General features: G+C 33.1%; 1 protein-coding gene across 1 annotated transcript; it reads left to right on the top strand.

The window, feature by feature from the left end:
• Positions 1-21,400: 21,400 nt before the first annotated feature.
• LOC112765996 (uncharacterized) lies at positions 21,401-25,517 on the top strand. Its single transcript, XM_025811849.3, has 5 exons — positions 21,401-21,660; positions 21,740-21,923; positions 23,290-23,496; positions 24,506-24,697; positions 25,039-25,517. Exons 1-5 carry the CDS (start codon positions 21,578-21,580, stop codon positions 25,189-25,191), a joined length of 819 nt encoding a protein of 272 aa, XP_025667634.1. The 5' UTR covers positions 21,401-21,577; the 3' UTR covers positions 25,192-25,517.
• Positions 25,518-27,179: the final 1,662 nt, after the last annotated feature.

Below are 27,179 nucleotides of genomic sequence, written 5' to 3' on the forward strand. Positions count from 1 at the left end.
ACGATGCTTACGCGTCGATGCACTTTTCTCCCATCCATGCCCAGGCGTGATCCACGCGTACGCGTGGATTTGATTTTATTAACCCCGTTGACGCGAGAACCCTAACTCCCTCGCGTGCCCTTTTTCCCTATCTTCCCTCCAACATTTCAATCACCTCCCTCCTCCCTCCATTGACACCCTCACCATCACCCTTCCACCGCGACCACCGCCTGTAACCCCAAACCGCCGCCGACTGCCCCTCACTCTTCCTCCTTTCTTCTCCTCTTCTTCTCCCTCTTCTCTATCCTTTTGCCAAACCCCCTTCCTTCACCAACCGGCCCGCTGCGGACAGCACCAGCGCCACCGTGCCGCCACCACCTCGCCGCCGTGCCACTTCCCTCTCCCTGCCTTTCCGATTCTAGTACTATACCCCCCAGGTCCATATCTCCACCCCTGCATTCCAATTCCTTTTCTATTCAAATAAGTCAGTTTGCATATTTCAATTTTGTTCAATTTAGGATAGTTAGAATTGCATGTTCTTAGTGGATTTTAGGTGGTTAGGTAACTAGGATGTGGTTAGTAGTTTTAGGTCTGATAAGTGCTCCGTTCCTGCTGTTTGAATTATCTGATTTTAAACATTTGCTTTGCTGTTAATGTGGTTGGTATGTTGTTTCACTACTGTTTGATGCTACTTTGCTTAATGTCACTTTGTTTCACTGTCGTTTCACATGAGTTGAAACTGTTACTCCTGATTGAAACTGTTGCTCTGCATTCATATGACATGCTGATTGCTACTCTTTTCTGAACTGCCTTGACTCCATATGACCTGAGTTTTTGCTGCTTGTTTTACTTCGGGAACACCTAATTTACTACCGGGTTGCTGCCAAAATTTTCAAAACAATTTTTATTGTTGGGCTATTAAGTTACAATTTGTGGATTGAATTTGACACTATTTTTAACTTGGTAAACTTTCTTTTAGCCGGGTTCAATCCATAATTCATTTGGTGAGCATCTCCGTCTTTATTTTGGTTTCCTTACATGTGCATTTATCATTGCCAAAATTATAGACCTCATCATGTTAATAAGGGTCTTTGACATTGCCATTGATGATAACTTATGCTTGATTGGTTATGGAATACAAGCTTATTGCTGTTGGATCTTATGCTTAATTCTTATGCATGTACATCTGGTTTTGGTACTTTTACTCATTACTGAATTCATAGGAAATCCAAACTGATTGCTTGACTTTGGGAAATAGCCAGCTGTTTTGTTTTGCTTTATGATTACTTGCTGGTTTTGCACAACTTGTGCTGAGACTCGTATAGGCTGCATTGTTGATTCTGCTATTTCTTTACTCTGGGAACGTTCCTTTTACTGCCGGAATGCTGCCCGATTTTTCTTAAGACTATTTTACTTAACTTGAATTGACTTTGGTGCTTTTAAATTGAGCTTTATTTGGTTTAAACCAAAGCCAACTCATGGGATGATGGGCTAGCATTCCCATCCATTTTGGTTACCTTCTTATTTGAATTGCATTATTGATGATTTTATTTCTCTTTGTTCCTTCTTTACATGCTTTATCATCAATAATCTGCATTTCATGCTTGAATGTGAGCTTACCTTGCCATTTCCCTATCTGATTACCCAGATGGCCCGCCGAGCTGAGGTACCTTGGGAACTTGAGGATGAGAAGCTACCAGTTGCCGAATGCAAAAAGATTATTCCACACGGCAAGTGGTTCGAAGCTCTAGGCCACAGACCACCTTCTCTTACTGCCTCTACTGACGCGGCTACACCCTCCACCGCACCTTCAGTGCCTACAACACCACCCGCATCCACATCAGCATCCCCCGCCTCCTGCCAGTCTACCATCTAGTGCACCGCCTCTTTGAGCACATCGATCAGATGGAGCGCCGCACTCAGCTGCGTATTGAGCAGTCTGAGCGTCGCAACAAGCGACGCTATGAGCATCTGAAGCTTATGATGAGGACTAGGCATACTGACATTCCCTCCGAGCCTGACACACCATCGGAGCACTCTGAGAAGGAGGAGGATGAGCAGGAGGAGGACGCACAGGTGGCAGACCAGCAGCAGGCACAACAGGAGGAGCCACAGCTTGAGCAGCCTGTAGAGCCTCAGGCCCCTACACAACCAGAGCCCACAGAGCCAGCAGCACACCCTTCAGGAGGCGATGATCCTTCACATCCAGCTTGACTAGAGCATCGAGGACGATGCTGTGATCTAAGTGTGGGGAGGTCGCCATCTCTGGCAGATTCTATTTTTGGTGAACTTTTTTAGACTTTTTATCCTATTTTGCTTTATTTTGTATTTTTTTGCTTTATTTTATTTTTCTTTCATTTTATTTTTCTTTTAGTACTTGCACATTTTTTACTTTATTGTACTTCTGTTTATTTTTACTTTGTTACATTTTGCACTTTGGGCTGTATATATCTTAGATATTTAGCTTAGAATTGCACTTTTAGTCTATTAGTTGTGATATGGAAAAATGTGGATTATTGAGCTTAGTTTACCCTTTTAGCATATGAGAAATTGATTTGATTGAAAATAGGGAGTAAACTGAAAACTTTTAGTTTTCATAATCACAACATTTCATTTAGTATATATATAATAAATGTTGGTCAATTGATGACATTTTCAAGGAATATATTTATTTTTAGGAAAGGCATTTAAGATTCACATTGAATTGAGTTAAAACCCTTTTAGTAACTTGCATGATATATATAATTGGAATATGGTTTTTGAGCTAAGAACACACAACCCGTGAGTTTTTTAGCTTAATTATATGGTTACATTATTTAACCATAATAATTTATTCTTGTGTATTTTTTCTCTATGATTGTAATATATATTTTGTTTGATTCTATATGTTCATTGTTTAGTGTATTTACATGCTTGCATGTGATTGAGGCCATCAGTTGTTTTTAGCTCACTTATCCCAAATAGCCTACCCTTTCAATTACCTTTGTTTGTCACTTTGAGCATTTTAATCCCCTTTGTTCTATATTTTACCACATCACTAGCCTTAAGCTGAAAAACAAATTAATTACCCCGAATTGAATATTTGGTTAGCTTAAGTTAGAGATTGTGTGTCAATTAAGTGTGGGAAACTATGGGAACTTGGGTTAATGGAAATGTATTAAGGTTCTAATTTATTTGAATATTGGGAATTTGGGTGCACACTTATGAGAGATCAGAAAAATCATATGCATTGACATGATTATGTTTGCTTTCATGTTCATAAAAAAAATAATAATAATAAATAAACACATAGGGGACAAAATTACCCCAATGTTAAGTTTTATAAAAGATCAATGCATATGTGGTGCAATTAAAGAAAAATTTAATACATGTGTATGTAATGCAAAAGTGGGAATGATGGGTAGCTAAGTTTAATTCTAAAATTGCATATAGTATGTGTATGTGTTATGTGATAGCTTAGGTTAGTCAAGGATTCAATTTACAACTCACTTGGCCATACATATATCCTCACCTTTACCTTAGCCCTATTACAACCTTGAAAAGACCTCATGATGTTTGCATTTGTACACTTAATATGTGTTGATTAGTTAGATGAAGAACAAAGTTTTAGAAAGCATGATTAGAGGAGATTTGAGTGGTTTAACCCCAAACACTGAGTGATCAGAGTGCATACACAAATCCAGTGAGGGTTCAATTGCTCATTTCCATATGTCCATATTTGATCATTGCTTATCTTGCAAGTTTGTGAACTCTTTTGTTTAACTCAACTCAATTGTGAATGTGTTTCAATATGATTTAGTCCTTAATTGTGCATATATGATTTCTTGAAAAGTTGACTCAATTTGACCACAGGTATGCCTATATATATAGACAGATAGTAATTAGAATAGCATGATGCATATAGGTAGCTTGCATTTAGTTAGGTTGCATTGCATAAGTTTCACCATTCTACCTTCACTCTTTTATAATTTCTCTTGAGTTTAGCATGAGGACATGCTAATGTTTAAGTCTGGAGAGATTGATAAACCACTATTTTATGGTTTATCTTGTGCTAATTTGAGTGGTTTTTATCAATTCCTTGCTCACTTATTCATATAATTTACATGATTTTACAATTCCTTCCTAATTCTGTGATATAGTTGAAAACATGTTTCCTGGGCCTTTAAACTGTCAATTTTAATTATCCTTTATTACCATTCGATGTCGTGATCTGTGTGTTAAGTATTTTCAGGCTTTATAGGACAGGAATGGCTTAGAGGATGGAAAGGAAACATGCAAAATTGGAAGGAACACGAAAAATGAAGTTTTGAGAAGCTAGCAGCGATGCGCACGCATGGGCGACGCATACGCGTGCCTAGCACAGAAGACGAGCGACGCGTATGCGTGACTGACGCGTACGCGTGACAAGGAATTTCTCCAAACAATGCGCATGAGTGACCAACGCATACGCGTGACATGCGCCACATGCAGAAAGTTGCAGAAAGCACTGCGGGCAATTTCTGGGCTCCTTTTTGGCCCAATTCCAAGCCCGAGAACACAGAATAGAGGCTACAGAATGGGGGAATCACCCATGAATTCATTCATTCATCAATTACAAACAATTTAGGTTTTAGATGTAGTTTTTAGAGAGAGAGGAGGATTTCTCTTAGTTTTAGATTTATTTCTTCTCAATTCCAAGTTCAATGTTCCTTTAATTTAGTTTCTCTTCTACTTTTAATTGTCTTAGCATTCTGGTTTATTTATCTTTCCAATTAAATTTATGAACTTTTCATGTTAGATTTGATTCTCTATTTAATGCAATTTGAGGTATTTCATATTTATGAGTGCTTTCTTTATTTATTATCATTGATGCTTTTAATTGGTTATTTGGCTTTAATATTCCTTGCTAGTTTTCTATGCTTTTATGTTGTGCCTTCCAAGTGTTTGATAAAATGCTTGGTTGGACTTTAGAGTAGATTTTTATGTTCTTGGCTTTGGTTGAGTAATTGGAGACTCTTGAGTTATCAAACTCCTTGTTGATTGATAATTGAAAGTTGCTGGTTGATTTGGATACCTCTAAAGCTAGTCTTTCCTTAGGAGTTGACTAGGACTTGAGGAATCAAATTGATTGGTCTACTTGACTTTCCTTCATAGTTAGAGGTTAACTAAGTGGGAGCAACGGATAATTCTCATCACAATTGATAAGGATAACTAGGATAGGACATCCAGTTCTCATACCTTGCCAAGAGCCCTTCTTAGTTATTAATTTGCTTTCTTGTTATTTTATTTTCTTGTTCCTTATTTGAAAAACCCAAAAAGATATAATCTCATAACCAATTATAAGTAACACACTTCCCTGCAATTCCTTGAGAGACGACCCGAAGTTTGAATACTTCGGTTATTATTTTTATTGGGTTTGCTTAAGTGACAACCAAACTTTTGTATGAAAGGATTCTTTGTTGGTTTAGAAACTATACTAACAATGAGGATTTAATTGTGAAATTCTTTACTAGTAAAGATCTATTCGTCAATGATCAACTTAAAGACAGGTGTAGAAACAAGATTTGGGATCCCAGTATACAAGAAGATCAACTATGGGAGCTCAAAGCTTGTGACGAACTTCATCAAGGCTTGGTGAATTCACTTGAAAATGTTGGAGCTTATTGGAAGTCCAAGCTTTGGTGGAAGTTTCAAGATAAGTTCAAGCACAAGCCACCATGACAAAGAGCTCACCAAATGTCAAACTTAAGGACTTTAACCAAAAGTACTAGGTGGGAGACACCCCCATTGTGGTAAATTCTTCCTATTTTCCCATTTATTTGTATTGGTTATAAGTTGAATTTTTAATTTTAGTTAGATTCATTTATTCTGGTTCACATTGTCCTGATCGAAGATCTAAATGCATCAAGGATGATGCATTCTAATTAAGTTCTTTTTCAGTAAGCTTATTCTCACCCCCTAATATTGGAAAATTTGATTCATCAAAATGACAATCTGTAAATCGGGCTTTAAATACATCTCTAGTTCGTATCTCAAGATACCTCACTATAAAAGGAGAATCATATCCAACATATATCCTCAATTTTCTTTAGAGTCCCATTTTGGGGCGATGATAAGGCGGAACAATTGAAACATATAACACACACTCGAATATTCTCAAATGAAAAATATTTGGTTGCTGGCCAAAATCTTATTGTCGATGAGAGAATTTGTGGTAACTTGTTGGTCTTAAGTGAATAAGTGCTGCAGCATGTAAAATGGCATGCCCCAAGCAAAGGTTGGGAGATTTGTTCTCATAAGTAGGGGTCTAGCAATTAACTCATTTTGTGTGTGAACATGAGCTATTGGATGTTCAACACTTATTTCATTAGTCATACAATAAGAATCAAAGGCTTGTGAAGTGAATTCACCAGCATTATCAAGGCGAATTGCTATAATTGGTTTTTCTAGAAAATGTGCTTTTAATCGAATAATTTGAACAAGTAATCTTGCAAACGTCATATTGCGAGATGACAATAAACACACATGTGACCATCTCGAAGATACGTCTAATAAGACCATAAAATATCTAAAAGATCCACATGGTTGATGAATAGGTCTACATATATCGCCTTGAATACTTTCTAGGAATTTAGAAGACTCAAATCTAATCTTTACTGATGATAGCCTTAAAATTAGCTTTCTCTGAGAACATGCAACTCAACAAAATTCACTAGATTTAAGAATCTTCTGGTTTTTTAGTGAATATCCATGGAAATTTTTAATAATTCTCTACATCATGGTTGTCCCAAGATGACTGGTGCGGACCTGATCGTCGGTTAAAAAATTCTCAAGAAAGGAGATTGCGTTGCAAGTATAGTCCCAACCGACAAAGCAACCCACGATCAAAGTTTAGAATAAAGATATCATAATTCAAACCAAATTAACCGGGAGTAGAATTTCGGGTCTTCTTCCCAAGGAACTAGTGACCACAAGTACACAAGTTTGGTTGTGAAATCGGGGGTTTCAATAATGAAGCAAACAATTAAAGGAATTAAAGAACAATTAAAATTGCAATTAATGAACTAATAAATGAATTAAAGAACTATCAATGTAGCAAAAACAAGTAAAGCTTAAAATCATAGAATTGTGGTTCAAAACATAAATGGAACCCTGGCTTAGGGTGAGTTAGGGAATCCCTTCCTTGTCATAACCACAACTATGATAATTATAATAGATTAATCTCATCTAGTCAACCCTTAACATCAAAGAGTAAGTCAAGTGAGCATAATTATTCTTAATCCACAAATCCTAGCTAACTTACTAATTATCTTAGTAAAAAGCTAGCGTTAGTGGAAACAAGAACAACTAACAATCCAAGAATTATCACTAAATGTCGAACATTATGACTCTAGTATCCTATATACTCATTTTCCCAAGCCAAGGAGTGAAAATCTACTCCATATTCAAAATTGACATTTCCTCAAATACTTGGTGGGCATAGTCACAAAAGATGGCAACTCAAACAAACATATAATAACCAATAATCATTAAATTCATCAACTAGAAATCAAAATTACAAAAGTAAGTATATATAAACAAAGTGACTTTAACTATAAGAAAGTGTAGCACAAAGATGGTAATTAAAGATAAAATCAAGAAATACTTACAATGGAAGCAAGCTAGAATCCAAGATCAAAATGGAAATTGCAACTTGTAATAAAAACCCTAATTAAATCTTAAGAAAGTTGAGAGAAAAACCTAAGAAAAAATTAAACTAAAAGCTTCCAAAACTCTCCAATAAAAATGCCTAAGTGTGTTGTGTCCCTTCTCCCCTTGCTAGCCCTTCCCTATATGCTTTCAGACCAAGTAGAAATGGGCCTGAAAGCCTCCAAAATCGCGAGCTACGTGACTTTTTAATGAAGTCACGGGTTGGGGCTTGTGCGTACGCACAGGTGTGTGTGTACACACACTTGCTGATTTTCATCTCGTGCGTATGCACGGGAGGTTGTGCGTACGCACACTCTAGAAAGCTCTTCTCCTTTGTTTCTTTATGTTTTCTCCTAATTACATGCTTCTCTTCCACTCTTATCAAGCCATTCCTATCTATTACACCTGAAATCACTTATCAAAAATATCAAGACATCGAATGGAATGAAAGTAAAATAAAATTAATTAAATTAAGCACAAAAGAGCATGTTTTCACAATTAGACACAATTTAGAGAGAAAACACAAAAATATGCTATTTAAGTGAATAAATGTGGGTTTGCATGATGAAATTCACTTAATTCAATCCAAAATTTATCATCAAATATGGACTCATCAATGACCCAATCAATCATGCCAAATTATAAATTTATTTGGGTTAGTAAACTTCTGGTTTACAATGGCACGTGATTTAATTGCATTGATTTTGGTATAATATAACTCAGAAGAAAGTGGGGGTAACTTTTCTAATATAATATTTTTATTTGAATCATGAGTTATGACATATAAGTACTCGTGATTTTCCTTATTCATTGTCTCAAAATGATATCCATTTCAGCGAATATCTTTAAAACTCAACAAGTTCCTTAGAGACTTAGTAGACAATAGTGCATTATATATTATGAATTTTGTTCCTTCGGAAAACAAAATTATAGCTCTTCTGAAGCCTTCTATCACATTGCCTGAACCAATAATGGTATTAACACATTTTTCTTTTGGTACAAGATGAGTAAAATATATATTACTTTTGAGAATAGTATGCAAACTTACACTATCCGCAAGACAAATATCTTTATTATATGTCTTTACCATTTTCTTCAATGACAAATAATAATAATAATAATATCATAATATAAAATAAGTAAAGGTGCATGCGCAGTAAATTTGTAATCCTGATTGGGACTATTTATCACTATATATAAGAATAGTATTATATACTAAAAATTTTATTATTATTATTATTATTATTATTATTATTATTATTATTATTATTATTATTATTATTATTTTAGAACTTGACATGTTTAGTATTTTGAAATCGTTAAATATAAATATTAATATTTTATTAATCATTATTTATATACATCATACTTGAAATTCAAATGCATAGGAAATAAAACTTAACCAAAAATTTTTTACATTATTTATTTATATAAGTACTTAACGAACTCAAATATTAAACTTTTTGATCATTAATTAAATGACCAATATTTCTTTCAAGATCCTCAAAGAATCAAATACTTCATAATGAGTGGTGTAATTTTTAACAACATCCTTTAAAACAAAATTTGTCTCATTTCTTTTGTCATCTTTTTTTAAGAATTCTTGATAAAAATCAACTAAGTGCCTTGGGATACGATAGATACGTGACCAATGGTCCTTTTTACCACAACAGAAATATTTATCCCCTATTGATTTATTTTGCCCATTATTTATTTCTTTATCTCACTTCTGGTGAGATCCTTTCTTGTGAACATAATTTTTCTTCCTTCCATAATTTTTCTTCTTACCAAAGCCTTTCCATTTACCTCTTATGGGGTTATAATTTGCCGTATTTGTTTCAGAAAACATATAAGGCGGTACTAGCTGGGCGCGCTTCATGATTTTTTTAAAAGAAATTCATTATTTCATTCAGCAACAAGAAGGTAAGAAATTAGTTCAGAATATTTTTTAAATTCTTTTTCTCAATACTGCTGCTATAGGAGCACATTCAAAGCATAGAAGATCGAGCAAATTTTCTCTAACATGTCATTATCAGTTATCTTTCCTCCACATAATTTTATTCGTGAGTTAATTTGAAACATTGCCGAATTGTACTTATTTATGAATTTAAAATCCTGTAGACGCAAGTGTGTCCACTCATATCGGGCTTGAGAAAGTATCACTATCTTTTGATGATTATACCTTTCTTCAAGGTTCTTCAATAGATTTCCAGGATCTTTTAGTGTGAGATATTCATTTTTCAATCCTTCGTCAAGATGGCGACGAAGGAAGATCATGACTTTGACTTTATCCTTCTGGGATACTTTATTTTCAGTCATAATGATATCTCTAAGATCTATTGAATCAACATGAATTACAGAATATAATATCCATGATAAGTAGTTATTTTCAAATATATCAAGAACATTAAATTCAAGATGAGAGAGCTTCAGCATAATAAAAATTTATTACTTGAGTCTTCCTAAATTTTGATCAGAGTCTCAAACTGATAACATGTTGTGAAATAAATAAATAAGGAAGAGGGAATAAATATAAAATAAAAAAGTATAAATATAAAACTCTAGTATTAATATTCACCAATATTATTATCTTAATATAATAGAGATGATTCATATATATATTCATTAATATTATATGTTGCAGCGTACATATATATAAAAAGAGAGAGAAGTGTTTTATATATTGTTGTTGTGTGTGTAAGTCCTTTGTCTCATACCACGCTTCTATTTATATACGTACAAAAATTATACTTTCAAACTTCATTAACTTCAATCTGTCTTCAAAAACTGAACTTTACTATTGAAAAAATTAGCCGCCCAAGTCATTAAATGGGCATCCATCCATATCATAACAAGATATCCTTTTTTATATGAAATAAGAAATAAACAAAAAGATTGAAATTAAATAGAAAAATAAATTAAAAAAATAAAAAATAAAAGAAATAGATTAAAATGAAATACAAAGAAAATCATTTTATTTTTTTAATCAAATTTTTTTTATGCAATAAGAAAGGGACTCACTCAATTTAATTTGCCCACACTATAATTTTGGGAATTGAATCGAGGAAATCACTCAGTTTTCTACCCAATTTTCTGACACAAGAGAGACTCATTCAACCTCACTTGTCTACACCCTGGTATTATTTCGGAATCAAAAAAGATTTTTTTACACCTCTAATCACTCTATGCTGACTATAATAGTTTATGAGATATTTATAAATAAATTTTAAGCCACTAACATAAAGACTAATCTACTAACTATAAATAAATTTAGGATACACAAAATTGAACATTCTAATACCTTTTTTTATCTCTAAGATAATTACTTTTATTCCTTGAATAAAATTGGTCTAAAACCGGACATCAAACATAATAATGACCCACATGAAAAAGTTCCACCAATCAATTAAACAACTATGCAATTGAAGTAATGACAGGATTTGGTAAAGTCTTCTTCAAGAAGGGAAAATGAAAATGCAATGGGTCGTTGATAAACCCATATTTTATGATATATTTTGTGCTTAATTTGAGTGATTTATTCAATCCTTCACCCACTTATTCATATTAATTGCATGGTTTTACTTTCCCTTCCTTATTATGTGATGTATGTGAAAAACATGTTTTCTATGCTTTAAAATTAATTATTGTAATTACCTTAATTTCCATTCGATGCCGTTATTAGTGTGTTGAGTAGTTTCAGATCTTCTAAGGCAGGAATGACTTAAAGGATGGAAAAGGAAACATACAAAAATGGAAGGAAAGCACAAAACGGAGTCCTTGAAGAAACTGGCATCCACGCGATCGCATGGACGACGCGGAGGCATGCCAAGCGCGAAGAAGCATCGACGCGGCCGCATGACTGACGCGACTGCGCGCCTTAAGCAAAACACATATGACGCGGCCGCTTGACTGACGCGACTGCGTGACAAGAAAAGCTCTGAATGACGTGACCGCGTGACCCACGCGGACGCGTGACAGAGGCTACGCACCAGAAATTGCAGAAAACGCTCCTAGCGATTTCTGAAGCCCTTTTTGGCCCAAATCCAAGTCCAGAAGGCATAGACCAGAGGTTATAAAGTGTGGGAATGCATCCATTCAGAGGGAGCTCGCCAATTTAGTTACTTCTCATGATTTAGGTTAGTTTTGAGAGAGGTTCTCTCCTCTCTCTCTTAGGATTTAGGACTTCTCTTAGTTTTAGGAGTGACTCTCAATTCCGGGTTTAATATTTCTTTTATATTTTTATTCTACTACTTTTATTCGTATCTATATTTTATGTTGCCAAATTGGCTTATGAACTCTTCATGTTAGATTATAATTTCTCTTATTAATGTTATTTGAGGTATTTTAGTTTATGATTGCTTTCTTTAATTTATGTTATTGTTGCTTTACATCTGAAGGCATTTTTATTCCAGTAAATTTACTTTTTCCCCTTTTGGTTTTGGTTAAGAAATCAGTAACTCAGGAGTTATCTTATCTCAACATAATTGATAACTGTTATCTTTGCTAATTGAACTGAACTTCAATAATCACAACATTTTCTTAGGAAATAAATAGGATTCGAAGATCAAACTAATTAGTCTCTTGACTTTCCTTTGCTTTAGTAAAGGTCAACTAAGTGGAATTAAGATTCAACTTTCATTATTATTGATAAGGATAACTAAGTCTGGACTTCCAATTTCTCATAACTTGCCAAAAGTTTATTTTACAGTTATTTATTTATTTTAATTGCTATTTAAATTATTTGTCATAACTGCTCCTCACTCTTGAAACCCCGAATTTACAATCTCCATAACCAATAATAAGAACATACTTCCCTGCAGTTTCTTGAGAAGACGACCCGAGGTTTAAATACTCGGTTAACAATTTATTTAGGGGTTTGTTACTTGTGACAACCAAAACATTTGTACGAAGGGATTTCTGCTGGTTTAGAGACTATATCTACAACGCGACTATTTTATTAAAATTCTTTACTAGCAAAAATCCTAATGTCAGTCGTGCACTCCTCCATGAGCTTTCGAGCAGCGTGAACAACTTTCACAGGCACTTTCCTCTTACTTTCAAAAATTTGCTCATTTCTAAATTTTCAAATCTGCCATGCTAGGTTAGCTACAAGTTCTTTTATCTCCTTCAATTGTCTTCATCCTTTGTTCTGATTTTGCAATTCTTCCCACCACCACCAAGGCTCATTGGTAACTGCTGGGAGATGAATACCCAATAGCCTCCAAGCTTCTACTAAATCTGGACAGACCCATAAACAATGTGAAGTCGATTCCTCTGTTGAGTTACACCGAGGACAAATAGGGTTAACTTGGGGATTCGAGTGTAGAGCTTTAATTTGACTGGTATCCATTATGCATTAGCTTCCATAAGAAATTCTTTACCTTGGGTTTGCTTTTAAGACTCCATATTCCTGACCATATGTTTTTTTTTTTTTTTTGCACTGGATAGGAAGAAATTTCACTGGAGGATGATAAACCTGAAATGCAAGTTTATAACTAGATGAGACTGAATAGCTTCCCTTCTTCTCCTTCAACTAGGTAATGTAGTCTTCTCCTTCTACAATTTCTATGTTAATAATTGCCTCTGCTATTACTAGATTGAAATGTTCTTTTATTTTTGTTTGATTCTATTGTCTGTTTGGTATTTTTACAACCCATTGTAGAGTGTATTCTGTATTTGCATTAGTTACAGGTGTTATGATAGTAAACTCTTTAACCCGTGAATTCTATTTAATACTTATCATGCTGCCTTATCCTATTTCCCAGAGAATGCCTTTTTCGGAATTTTTCAACCCTCCAACACGCTCTTCTAACCCCATGAGGGGTTAGTACCTATCTCATCCCATAGAAAACTAGAAAATATATAGTATTTACTTTTATAAATCATAGAAATCAGGGAATTAGGTCTGGTCAGTAGTCTCCACCCTTGCTTAGCTAACATAGCAAGGTTGAAAGCTTTTAGATCCTTGAAGTTCAATCCCCATTGTTCTTTTGGCCTACAAGTAATTCTCCAAATTATCCATTGCATCCTCCTTTCACTTTCCTTTTGTCCCCACCAGAATTGCAAAAATTGCCTTCTAAATTTCTTTGAGTAGCTTTCTGACAGCTTGAAACAGTTTAAGGTGTAAAGTGGTATAGCAATTGTGACAGCTTTTATTAACATCTCCGTGCCACTTGACGAAAGTAAAGCATTTTTCCAGTGTTGAAGCTTTTGCGTAACTTTATCCTTTATGTAATTAAATGTTGCCCTTTTAGACCTTTGGATGACTGACAGAAGTCCTAAATATTTGTCTTGATTGTCAATATGAGGAATTTGGAGTATGTTAGCTAGGAAATCTTGCGTATGCACTGGTGTATTTCTACTAAAGAACACTGATGATTTATCCAAGTTGACCTTCTGACCACTAATATCCTCGTAACTTTGTAAAATATGAATTAGTCCCCGACAATCCTCTTTTGTAGCCTTATTGAACAGTATTGAGACATCTACAAAAAAATAAGTTATTGATTTTGGAGCATCGGTGATTAAGTCTCAATCCAGAAAATTTTTGTCTCTGTTCTCCTCTCTGGAGCAGATGGAAAAGTCCCTTTGCACAAAATAGAAAACGATGGGAAAAGAGGGGGTGACCTTGCTGCACCCCTCTACATGGTTTAAAGAAACAATGAGGTTGACCATCCACAGAAGCAGAATAAGAAACTGTCATCACATACTCCTTAATCCAATCCACTCATTTATTACAAAAGCCCAACTTTCTCATCATAGACCATATGAAAGACCATTCCATCCTATCATATGCTTTACTCATATCGATCTTCAAAACAGAATCATGACTCCCATATTTCTTGTTCTTTCGAAAATGCATGAATTCATGTGTAATTAATACATTGTCACTAATCAGTCTTCCTTTAACAAAAGTACTTTGTGTATCACTGATCAATCTATTCATAACAAACTGCAACCTGTGCACCAAGATCTTGGATATAATTTTATAAAATACACTACTAAGGCTTATAGGTCTAATTTGCTTCATATTCGTAGTATTTGAAATTTTAAGAATTAAGCAAATATTTGTATGAATAAAAGCCTTAAGTAGTTTACCTCCAGAGAAAAAATTTCTAACTGCTCTGATGACGTCCTCCTTAATCACATCCCAATTAGTAGTGAATCCATCATCCCCAGGTGCAGAGAAGGGGTTGATAGAAAAACTGCCACATTGATCTCTTTTTCTGTCACTGGTCTGACTAGCCTTCGGTTAGTGATGATGGCCTAGAGCGGGCTAGGAATTTTCTCAAAACAAGATTGGTGTTGCAAGTATAGTCCCAACCCGACAATCGACCATCAATCAAAGTTTAATTTCAAAATGATAATAACCGAGAGTAGTTAAACATCGGGTCGTCTTCCCTAGGAACTAGTGCCAACAACTGTATAAAATTGGTTGTGATGATCAAGAGGGTTTTCAATAATAAGGAAGCAATAAAGAGATAAAAGAACGATTTACAATTAATAAACTAATAAAGGAATAAAAGAACTATGTATGTAATATAAACAAGTAAAGCTTTAAAGTGGTGAAAATGTGGTTCAAAACATAAATGGAAGCCTTGACTTGGGATGAGTTATGGAATTCCTTCCTTGACATAACCACAACTATGATAATTATGATGGATTAATCTCACCTAGTCAACTGTTAACATCGAAGAGTAAGTCAAGTGAGCATAATTGTGCTTAATCCACAAATGTCGGACATTATGACTCTAGTAATCCATATACTCATTTCTCCAAGCCAAGCAGTGGAAATTTACCCCATAATCAAAATTGGCATTTTATCAAATACATAGTGGGCATAATCAATAAACATGGCAAAATTGGGAAATTGTTAAAAACTATGAACCACAAATGATTAAAATCAACAAAGGTAACTCAAATAAACATATAAAAGCCATCAAACAACAAATTCATTAACTCAAACTCAAAATTGCCAAACTATGTATATATTGATAAAGGAAATGAAAATATAAGAAAGTGTAGAACAAGTAATATGATAAAAGAGAAAATTAAAGAGATACTTACAATAGAAACAAGCTAGGATCCAAGATCAAAATTGAACTATAAAATACTACATTGAAAACCTAATTAAAATCCTAAGAGAAAATTTGTATGCTATACTACTCCTACTCCTACGATGTGTTTTCTAATCTAAAAGTGAGCTCCCTTTCATGTGTTGTTGCCCTTTCATATAGTACTTTGATTTCAGCTTCAACCTTCTAGAACTGGGCCAAAAAGGCCCCAAATTCGCGAGCCACATGACATTTTAATGAGGTCACGTGCTGGTACCGACGCGTACGTACAGATGTGTGCGTACGCACACTTGCTGATTTTTCTCTTGTGCGTACGCACAGAGATGTGTGTGGGCACATGTGCTGATTTTCACCCTTGTGCGTAGGCACAGAAAGTGTGCGTGGGCACACTCTGAAATGCTTTTCTCCTTTATTTTCTTCATGTTTTCTCCCAATTGCGTGCTTCTCTTTCACTCTTATCAAGCCACTCCTACCTATTACACCTGAAATCACTCATCAAAAACATCAAGGCATTGAATGGAATGAAAATGGAATAAAATTGATTAAATTAAGCACAAAATAGCATGTTTTCACAATTAGACATAATTTAGAGAGAAAACATAAAAGCATGCTATTTAGGTGAATAAATGTTGGTTTATATAAAGAAATCCACTCAAATCAATCCAAAATTTATCATTAAATATGGATTCATTAGTTAGTTACTGCATCTATTTTCTTTGGAATATCCTGAATCTCTTTGGCTGGGTCCTTCAAGTTGCTTGAGGTAAAAAGAGTCTCAGAATACTTCTGGATTTTTTCTGTTATTTCTTCCACCTCTGTTGCTTGGTGCGGTATTCCAAAACTACAAACTAACCAGCAAGTGTACCGGGTCGTACCAAGTAATACCTCAGGTGAGTGAGGATCGATTCCACAAGGATTGATAGACTAAGCAACTGTGGTTGAATGAATCACTTAGTCAAGAAAGTAGAAAGTGGTGTTTTGAGGGTTCAAAAAGCACTAAATAGTAGTTCAGAGAGTAGAAAATGCAAATAGTGAGAATGGTGTGAAGTATACGAGAGAAAGTAGTCAAGGTATCGGAGGTGTTTACTTTTTCGAATTAAGTTTTCTTACCAACTATTTTAATCATGCAAGATTTATTTCATGGCAAACTGTCAGTGACTTAACCCTAATGTCTTAGTGATTTAGTCTCCTCAAATCTAGTTAACAGCTAATGTCTTGTTCACTTAATTTCGATTAGAGGGTAAAGTTCAATTCTAGTTTATGGCCACAAAAATCCTAATTACCAAAGCTAAGAGGATTATATGTCACGTATCCCGATTAGTTCAAGTAATTAATAATTTAGGAGAAATTTACTTTCAAGCTATTGTTCAGGTGAGATATCTCTTCCAAGAATCGCAAGAATGAATATAGAATAAAGGTTATTCTTCCGATCTACCCAGATTCATAAAAAGAAGAACGAAAGTAATCCTTGAAATTGAATCAATACATTAATTAAAATAGAATAGTAATAGTCTTAATCCATAGAAATAAACGAAGCTCCTAACCTTAACCAAAGAGGTTTAGTGGCTCATGCTTCAGCGAGAAAACTAGGGTTCAAAAAAATGTGAAAGTGTGGAAGTGACAAGATCCCCTCAAAGGGTGAATCTTTTCCCTTTTATATCTAACCTAATTTGATTTGAAACTAAAATAAAATAATAAATTCTAAAGCTAAAAGATTTTGTTTGTAAATAAAAATAACTAAAACAAAATAAAATAGAGTCGTTAAAAGCTAAATCCAACTAAGGATGCTCCTTTGATGAGGTTGTGATCCGGATTGCTTGGCGCTAAACGCCAGTTGTAGCGTTTAGTGCCCTTGATGGCAGAAACTCCTCTTGCATTGATGAGTTGCTGGCGCTAAACGCCAGCTGGGCGTTTAGCGCCCAAGTGGACAGCACCAATTATTCTCTTTCTTGCACAAAACTCTGCCAAACTGATCCAAACTTCACCTGAAATAATTAAAATACCAAAACAACTTAAAGTAGCATCCAAAGAGGATTTTAGTACTGAAATATACTTAAACTCAATAAATTATAACTTAAAATCAACAGAAAATAAGGAAAAGATGCTAATGCATCATTGCTGTATTCCCTTCTTCATCCTTCAAATACTGTATTCTATTTCTTCTATTCCCTGCTTGGAACTTGGAGTGAAAGAACTTAGTGTTCCAGTCGCCCCAATTTAGCCAATTAAATCTAGATTTTTCTCGCCAATATCTCTCCTCTTGGTCCAGAACTTTCTCTAATTCAGCCTCTAGATTTCGGATTACATGCCATTGGCATGCTCTCCTTTTCTAACCTCTTTAGCCAAATTCTCTATGACATTAAGAATTCTGACCTTAGAGTTAGAGCAGGATGACTTTTGCCAATCCACAAGTTTATGTCTGCATTTTTTTAGTTTAGTTGCAAGTTGAAACATTGGTGAACCTTCCACTCCTTCTCTCCAAGTCTCCTTCACAATGGCAGTAACATCTCCCATCTCACACCATCTTTCTTGAAATCTGAATCTTCTCTTAAACCTCTTCCCTTCCTTCTCTATACTTAATAAAATTAGTCTATGATCAGATCCTATGTTCTCCTAGTGCATGACAACAACATTTGGCCAATCATTTCTCCAAGCACTGGTTGCTAAGGCTCTATCCAGCCTCTCCTTAACAATGTTTTCTTCAAATTGCCGATTACTCCACGTGAACTTATTCCCTTCATAACCCAAATCAATTAAACCCCCATCATTGTTAAAATCATTGAAATTTTGTATGGAAGTACTTGAATTTGCTCTGCCACCCTCCTTCTCGTAATTTGCCTTGATTGCATTGAAATCTCCTATGACAACTAACTTATCTCCACCAGTCTCCATAAGCTGTAACACTCGATTATATTACTCAATTCTTCTCACCTCTTCCGTACTCAAGTGCACTCCTATAACCTCCCATTTTTGCCTTGCTTTCGATCATCACCTGTGAAATGAATAAAAAAGTTATCATGTATGAGAATCTAAACTTGAATATTGTCTTTCCACACTACCACCAGACCACTTGCCAACCCAATCGGGTCCACTAAGAACATAGAATTATATTCAACTCTCCGCAGCACACCCTCCGCAGTCAAGGAATTGTTCTTTGTCTCGCATAAGAATAAAACCTCGGGAGAATGAGATTTAAAAATTCCTTTGATGCTGTGAACTATCAGGGATTTCCCTAAACTCCGACAGTTTCACATTTCCATCTTCATGTCTCTTGGGGTGCCAAATTATGGGCAGCACCTTCCCCCTTTTCAGTCAAATGTTGTTCTTCCGAGCATGGTTTTTTATTTTGTGATCCTTCACCAATGTCTTCATATTGTCGCTTAACCCCTGAGATTAATTTGAAAGAATATTTCCTCCTTGTTAGATATTTCATATTCTTCTTTCTACCTCCCTTATTACCTCCAGATTCCTCCCCTACTCTAATAGAAAATACATAATCCGAACAATTTTTATGTATTTGTTCAGCTCTATTTTCATCCACATTTTCCTTGTCTCCCAAAATATGTTGATCCTCTAATGCACCTCCATTTTTCTCCACTGTATTATTACCATTCTTTATGCTATGTACTTCATCTCCTTCCTCCTGCACCTGTGAATTATTATCCTGGACAGATAGGTTGACAAAACCTTTGATTAAACACACCGGTGTTAGTTTGTTCGATCTCTCTCTCCCTCCTCCAGCCTTGTTCCTCCAATTCGGGTGCTGATTTTCCTTTTGGTTTCCAGTTTTCCTCCCAAGTTGTTCAGCTCGTAGCCAAGGTCCCACTATTCCTCCTGTTGAATTCTCTTCACCGAGTCCTCCACATATTGGCTACAAGCTCCGATTTCATGCCCTACACAGCCACAATAGTGGCAGAAGTTTCCAATTCTCTCATACTTTATCTGAGTCTCTATGACTTTGTTATTTCTGCCTGCAATTTTTAAAATCTTTCTCAAAGGCTTAGTTATGCCTAGTAGTATTTGAATTTTGAGAATTGTTTCTTCTTTTTCCCTCATAATGAACACATCAGCATCTATGACCTTCCCCATCGCCTCTCCTCTCCCACTTTCTCCCTAAACGTGCTGTCTTGCATTGCTCAGGTAGTCCCTACATCTGCACCCATATGGAAACCAAAGTAAATTTCTTCTCATTAATCTCAATCTCTACGAACCACCTCCGTAGATTTAAAATGTAATTTTTTAAACAACCACGGTGTCCCCTTATCTATTCGAACCAGATCATTTTTCTTTTCAAAGAAAAATTGAAATAGATTTTTCCTATGGTCCATCACCTTAAGGCCCTCTGGTTGTCTCCATATGGCATATAGCGCGACTTCAAGAGTTTCAACACTGAATTGTTTGTCTGGCATGAGTCTGTCCACCAGGTTCTTTGTGCATTTTTCCATTCCTTTCTTAATATCTTCATTCTCAAAGTGAAAAACCTGATTCTCCTCGTTATCATGCACGAGCTTGTCGTGATCCTGATTAGCAGCTGAAGCTGCCATGATTACTTTTAGACATTCTACGAACAAAACTTGTAAAATTACAATTTTTCTGCAAATTCTAGCTGAACAAAAAATAACCCGAATAACATGGCAGTTTGTTTTACTAACATTTTAATACTTAAAAATATAAATTAATAACTATTAAATAATATTTGAATTCTTCATATCACGAACATTTAAACTACGTATTAATCTTTTTTTTAAAAAAAATTGTTTTCAAATTTTGTAGTTGAAACATAGTGTATAAAAAATAAATAAATATAAAAAAAAAGATATTTTTTTTTTTTACTTTATTCTTGTATTTTTTCACATTATATGCTTTTTTTTCTTAAAGAAACATAAAGGCTACTGCTCAATTTTTTTTTAAATCAAATCCCTTTGAGATAAAAAAAATTAAAAATGAAAAAAGACATTACCAGTAAAAATAAAGACGCACGAAAAGAGAATAAAAGAATAATAAAAGAAATAGCAAAAAAATTCATGTGAAGATAAGAATGAAGATTTCCAAGAAAAGAGAATAAGGTCATAAGACGTACGAGGTTTTGGAGGTATTTTTTATTTTAAACAATAAAATTAAGAATAACAATAAAACAATAATAAAACACAAAAAAAAAAAAAAATAAGAATAAAGACGCGAGAAACGCCAGAATTTTTTTATAGGACACAAAAAAAATAAATATAGACTAATAAAAATTAATCTAATACTTAAAATCTGATATTAAATAATATAAAACGAAAAATAATAAAAAGAGAATAATTAATATTAAAAAATTAAAATTAAAATAAAAAATAAAATAAATAGATTAAAATTAAATATAAAAAATTATTTTATTTAAAAATACATAAATTTAAATATTTTAATATTTAAAAATATAAATTAATAACTATTAAATAATACTTAAATTTTTTATATCACGAATATCTGGATGCTTATCGCTTTTGATATGTAAGTTAATAAACCCATTTGCTACTCGAAGAGGCTGTAGCCTGTAGGATTGGGAATAGAAGGGAAACAATGGACTTCCGATAAATTAATTAATAATAATCCAATCATAAGGCAAAAGATAGAACAAATAATATTTTATTTAGTCTTGAATGGCAGCTGTAATATATTACTCTTCGAAACTCCCGAATTTGGCACCTCTTCATTTATACACGTCATTAAGTGGGTAGCATAGGACAACTATAAATCAGCCATTCTCAATAAGAATATTACTACTAACATAGTGCATCACAAGATTACTAGAATAGGAGTGCTTTATTTCTAGTTTTTATCATTGCTTGTAGCTACTTGATTCATTCACAAGAATAATGTGTATAGCTTTGTTTCTGTGGCAAGCCCACCCACTCTACCCTTTTCTTCTCTTCAACAACAGAGATGAATATCACAACAGGCAAGTTTTTATTTTTGGGAATGGTGTTTATTTTTATATGATATACTAATTGATTTAATTTGGGTAAGGAGATATATAGGCCTACGAAGGAAGTGTCATGGTGGGAAGGAAGTGATATATTGGGAGGGAGGGATGAGATAGCAGGAGGAACATGGATGGGTTGTTCAAGAGAAGGAAGGATTGCTTTTCTTACAAATGTTTTGGAGCTTCATACCCTTCCTGAGGCAAAATCCCGGGGTGACTTACCCCTCTTATTTCTCAAGGTAGGTGTATCACTACTATTCTACTAATACTAATACTATATTTGCTTCTTACATGCCAATTTTACTTTACTCAAGTGAAAGAGTATTGATTGAGACTCTTAATTTATTTTTTTAATTATTTTATTAATTTTTAAATTTAAAAAAATTTAGAATAAATAGTACTTTTTTTTAAACCATTAAAATGCTAAAAAAATTCAAATTTTTTTATTTAAAAATTAAGAGAAAAATAAAAAAGATGAGTTAGTATTTCAAATTATTTTGCAGTTTAAAATATTCAGAATAAGTGATATATGTAAGAATTTTTCTTAGTGATATACAATGTCACCAAAAGTTGTTAGTATCTATCAAGATATTTTCCAAATTTAAAGATAAAAAGATAGATGAGTAATAAAGATAAGTAAGGTCACTAAGCTCTATAAAATTTGATTAAGAGTGTGTGTTAGAATGTCATTAAATGGTAAAATTTTTTTTTTAAAAAAAATTTAGTGTATTTGATAAATTTTTTTTAAGTAAAAATGAAAGTATTAAAAAAATAAAAAATATATTTTTCAAAATTCTATAACTCTTTTTTTTTAAAAAAAAATATTTTATTTTAAAGAAATTTTAACGTAATAAATAAATAAAAATTATTTTATATTACTATACCAAAATATAATTTATAACTAAAAATTTAAAGATATTTAAATACTAAATTATTTTTACTTTTTAAAAAATATCTTTTTTTAGAAGTGGATGGAAACACTTCTTGAATAGAAGTAAAATCAAGTATAAAGGATAAAGTATATTTTATATTTGAAATTTGTCAACAAATTTAAAAATATTTTTAAATTTTATTTTTTTAGAATTTTTTAATTTATATTAAATATATTGCTGATTTTTAAATTTCATAAAGTTTAAGATCAATTTAATAATAATGTATGATAATAATAATAATAATAATGTAAGATAATTATGTTTAATTTGTTTATATTAAAAATTATTTTATAAAATTATTATTGAATTAATCATAATTTCTTTAAAAAAAATTAGTCATTAAAATAAATTTGAACAAATTAAAAACTTTTAAGATAAATTAAAATAAAATAAAACTTAAAAATATTTTTAAATTTTTAAACAAATTTCAAAAAAAAATATACTTTATCCATCTATAAATAAACGCACTATTTATCAATTTTTAATGCATAGAAAATGAATTGAATGGGTTGATGTGAAAAATCTAAAGTGTGTAGTGGATCATTTCTTGACCATTATTTTAATTACACTCGATTGCTCAAGACAAAACGAAACCTTGCTCTTATCATACGCATAATTCTCCCATTTCTCTTGGATGTTAACTGAATTCCTCTGTTTGAATGGAAAATTGCAGAGCAACAAAAGTCCCAAAGAATTTGCAGAAAGCCTAAAAGGAGAAGCTCATTATTACAATGGTTTCAACTTAATTGTGATCGATATTAAGTCAAAATCCATGGTATACATCTCCAACAGACCCAAAGGACAACCTATTACCATTGAAGAGGTTTCTCCAGGACTCCATGTGCTTTCTAATGCCAAACTTGACACACCCTGGCACAAGGTTAGTTATGCATAAGAAAAGAATATATATGTGTGTGTGTGTGGTGGTTACGGCACTTTAAATTACTAAAAATTAAAGTAGTTTTATATTATTTAATAATTTTTTAATTTAAAATATAAAAAGTTATTATTAAAATATAAAAAAATATAACTTTAATTTCAACAAAAACTTGTATAGCGATCATAGTTACCGTATCATAACCACGTGTGTGTATTTATATATATTAGGTTGTGCGCCAAAATATATATAATGTACTAATCAACTGAAAGCTATATCAGCGACATGTAGACTGGCTTTAATTTATTAAGATGTGATTTCCAAAATGAAATTCACCATTAATAGAAACAGTCATGTTAGTTAATTAATTATTTTAGGACAAAAAATCTGTTAAAAGATAAATTCTATGTCTAAATTAAAAAATTATATACCAAAAAATATAAAACTAGACGCATCTATAATTAAAATTTTGCACATGGAAATATGAAATCTACATATTTAAAATTACGTATTAGGTATCAAATTGATGCTATAGCTAAAATATAAAAATGAGAAATAAGAACTTGAATTTTTTTTTTCGTAATACGGAGATAATTGAATATTTTAAACATTATAACTTCATTCTATTTTTTACAAGAAAATAACAATAACATTCTCTCTTTAAAAAAAAAAGAAAACACTAGTCTCTCTTGTATAGATAACTCCTTCAGAAGAAATTAAAAAAAAAATCTTTTTAATTCTAATACAATGTGACTAGATGGTTTAATAAAATAAGAAAATAAATAATTTCTCAAAAATAATGCTCAGTATATAACATTATAAACTAGGGAGTTAATATTGAATTTCAGTTTATAGACAAAAACCCCTAATAATTATTCCCTATCCAATCGTGGATGGATAAACTTATTCCTATTTCGAACCGTTTGCCAGCTAAAATCCGAAATTTTAATTTAACGAAATTCTAATTTCTGTTTTTCCCTTTTATTTTTCTTATCTCTCTATATTTTTTTAGACTCAGCGTCTTGAACAGAGTTTCAAAGAACAGCTTGCTAAGTATGGAAAAGGTGAGATTCCTGTTAAGGAAATGATCCAAAAGCTAATGAAGGACAAAGTTAAAGCTGACCAGAGTGGTTTACCTCATATTTGCTCTCTTGATTGGGAGCTTAGTTTGAGCTCCATTTTTGTTGAAGTACAAACACCACTGGTAAATTAACAACATTTATTCTCTCATCTCTATTTTTTTCTATTTGTCATTATTATGTTCTAGAGTAATTATCTAAACTAGTTTTATCAATATTTTTATTTCAGAAAAATTAGTTTTTAAGAAGAAAAAAAATTTAATTTTAATGCATTGATATGTAAAAGAGTTTTATATATACATCTAGTTAAGTATTATCAAGTCAGCGAAAATAGTTACTTTTTACAATTGACAGGTGAATAATCATTGAAGAAAATAGACGTGATTGAATTACTGAAAAATAGTTAAGTATTCATTTCACTTCTTAATCTGCGACTGCGAGTATTCATTCCATTTCTTTTATGCAGGGTCTTTATGGCACAAGGAGCAGTGCTGCATTAGTTATAAGATCAAGTGGGGAAGCAAGTTTCTTTGAGGAATACCTTGATGATGGCATTTGGAAGGAGCATGTTGTTGATTTCTATATTCCCAAATTGAAGTTCATCAAAGGACAAACATAGAGCTAACATCCTCCATCCTCAAAAGCAAGATTATTAATTCAGTTTTTATATAACTTCTAAATTTTATGCTATCACTGAGCATTTTCGGTGTGCTCTTGTATAGTTGAGAACTTGTCAATAAAATAAAAAGCCATGGCAGAAACTTGGCTATCCATAAGGTAGCAGCAGTTTGAAGATTTTTCTGATCAATGGTTCACTGATTAGGCTCACTAAAGTGTGAACTTGTAATGGGGCTTCAAGAAAAGTAGTGAAATAAACGAATAAAGATCTTGTCCCTCCAAGGAAAGTAAAGAAAACGGAAAAAAATGATTTTCCTTTTTTGGTCATATGGAAACAATGATTATCAACTCTTATTCACAGTTAGAAATTACTTATTAGGCTATAACAAGTAAAAATTCGTAGAACCAAAAAAATATGCTCTCTCTCCATATGGAAAATAAAAAATACATTATGCTTGTTGAGAGAAGAGATCATTTTTTAAAAGTAAAAAGTTGGTAAAATAAAATATAAAAGTTTAATTACCTTTAAGTTAATATAGTAAAACTATAAAATAAATCACAAATTCTAGTTTATTAACTTTTCAATTACTTTCTTTCTTACTTCAAAGGATTTATTTCTGTAAAAAAAAGCTTGTATATTTTTTTGGCTTTATGCATAAATTTGTCATGCATAATGAAAATAGTTTATTTGGAGTAAATAATTATTTTTAACCATAAAAAATTTAGATGTTAATAAATTTATCTAAAAAAATAAAATTAAAGTTATACTCATAAAAAATAAGTTTTGATTGACAAAATTATCTAACCTCTAAAACATTATTCAAAATTTTAAAATGATTTCTTAACTTATTTTAACCTAAATTGCAACTATAATCTAATTGTGTCCTACCCCTATCCCTAATCTCCAACCTTCCACTGCTACTTTGGTGGATATTACAATACTCTTCAATAGTTTGGTGAATCAGTACTTTATATACTCTTCAAATTATTTGGTGAATCAATGTTCCATATATTTTTTAATTTTTAAATATTTCTAAATCAATTTTTTTTAGTTAAAATATTTATTATACACTTCAATACTTATTTTATTTCTTATCTTTAAAATTAAAAACCTAATTTAAACTTTGCTCCCATTTACCGTTTTCGAAAAGAGAAAAAAAAGTCAGAGTTGTTCATAATTTCTTATTCCATTCCTGTGTCACCTTAATCATTGACACCGCTAACTAGTCAACTCGCCCCTGCTTCTTTTTACCCTATCTCCTTCCTCCATCGTTGTCATGGAGTGGCTGCTCTGCCTCTTCACCCATTAGGAATTCATCATACCACATTCATCATAAATTCAACAACGATAAACTGAAATTAATGAAAAAATATCAAATTTGTTAGTGGTGGCACAATAAAGGAGAAATAGTTGGAATACAGATGACGTTGTTGCAGATCTAAGAAGCAGAGAAAAAGGACAGCAAGGAAGGAAAGATGGCGGGTGACGATGTTACAATTGGAAGGATGATAGATTTGGAGACATCGTTGTTGTGGTAGATCAAGCAGACCAGAGAGAGAGAGAAAGGCAAATGATTGGCAGAGGTAGAGCCCAAGCATGGTGGGGGAGGAGGCCATAGGTGAATGGGTAGTGGGCGAGAACAAATGCGGAAGCGTGGTGGGGGCATGGTGGCTAACAGGTGTAGTGAGCAGATGCAGAGGCGGAGGAGCAGTGGAGAAGAAAGGGGTAGAGGCCGAGAGCATGGTAGGGGAGGAGAGCAGAAGCGGAGGTGTGCAGAAGTGAGGCGGAGGAAGCAGTGGAGGCATAGTGGAGAAAAGGGAGATTCAGAGGGTGTAGAGAGGAGAGAACTGGGTATAATTAAAACAGCCTTAATTCTACGAGTTAAACCCCACCCCGTCCCTAACCATTTACGAAAAGGACCTAGCACTTCCTGACCATTAGAAAATAACAACGCGATCCTTATCCATTCTCTCCGTGTGACCGAAAAG

Source organism: Arachis hypogaea, chromosome 17, assembly GCF_003086295.3.
Source record: "Arachis hypogaea cultivar Tifrunner chromosome 17, arahy.Tifrunner.gnm2.J5K5, whole genome shotgun sequence".
NCBI classification, from domain to species: Eukaryota; Viridiplantae; Streptophyta; class Magnoliopsida; order Fabales; family Fabaceae; genus Arachis; species Arachis hypogaea.

Bases quoted from the DNA above. Each gene is read 5' to 3' on its own strand.
- LOC112765996 (XM_025811849.3), top strand. From the start codon at position 21,578: ATGTGTATAGCTTTGTTTCTGTGGCAAGCCCACCCACTCTACCCTTTT. The intron at 21,924-23,289 runs GTAGGTGTATCA...GGAAAATTGCAG, and splicing joins TACCCCTCTTATTTCTCAAG to AGCAACAAAAGTCCCAAAGA. The intron at 23,497-24,505 runs GTTAGTTATGCA...ATATTTTTTTAG, and splicing joins TTGACACACCCTGGCACAAG to ACTCAGCGTCTTGAACAGAG.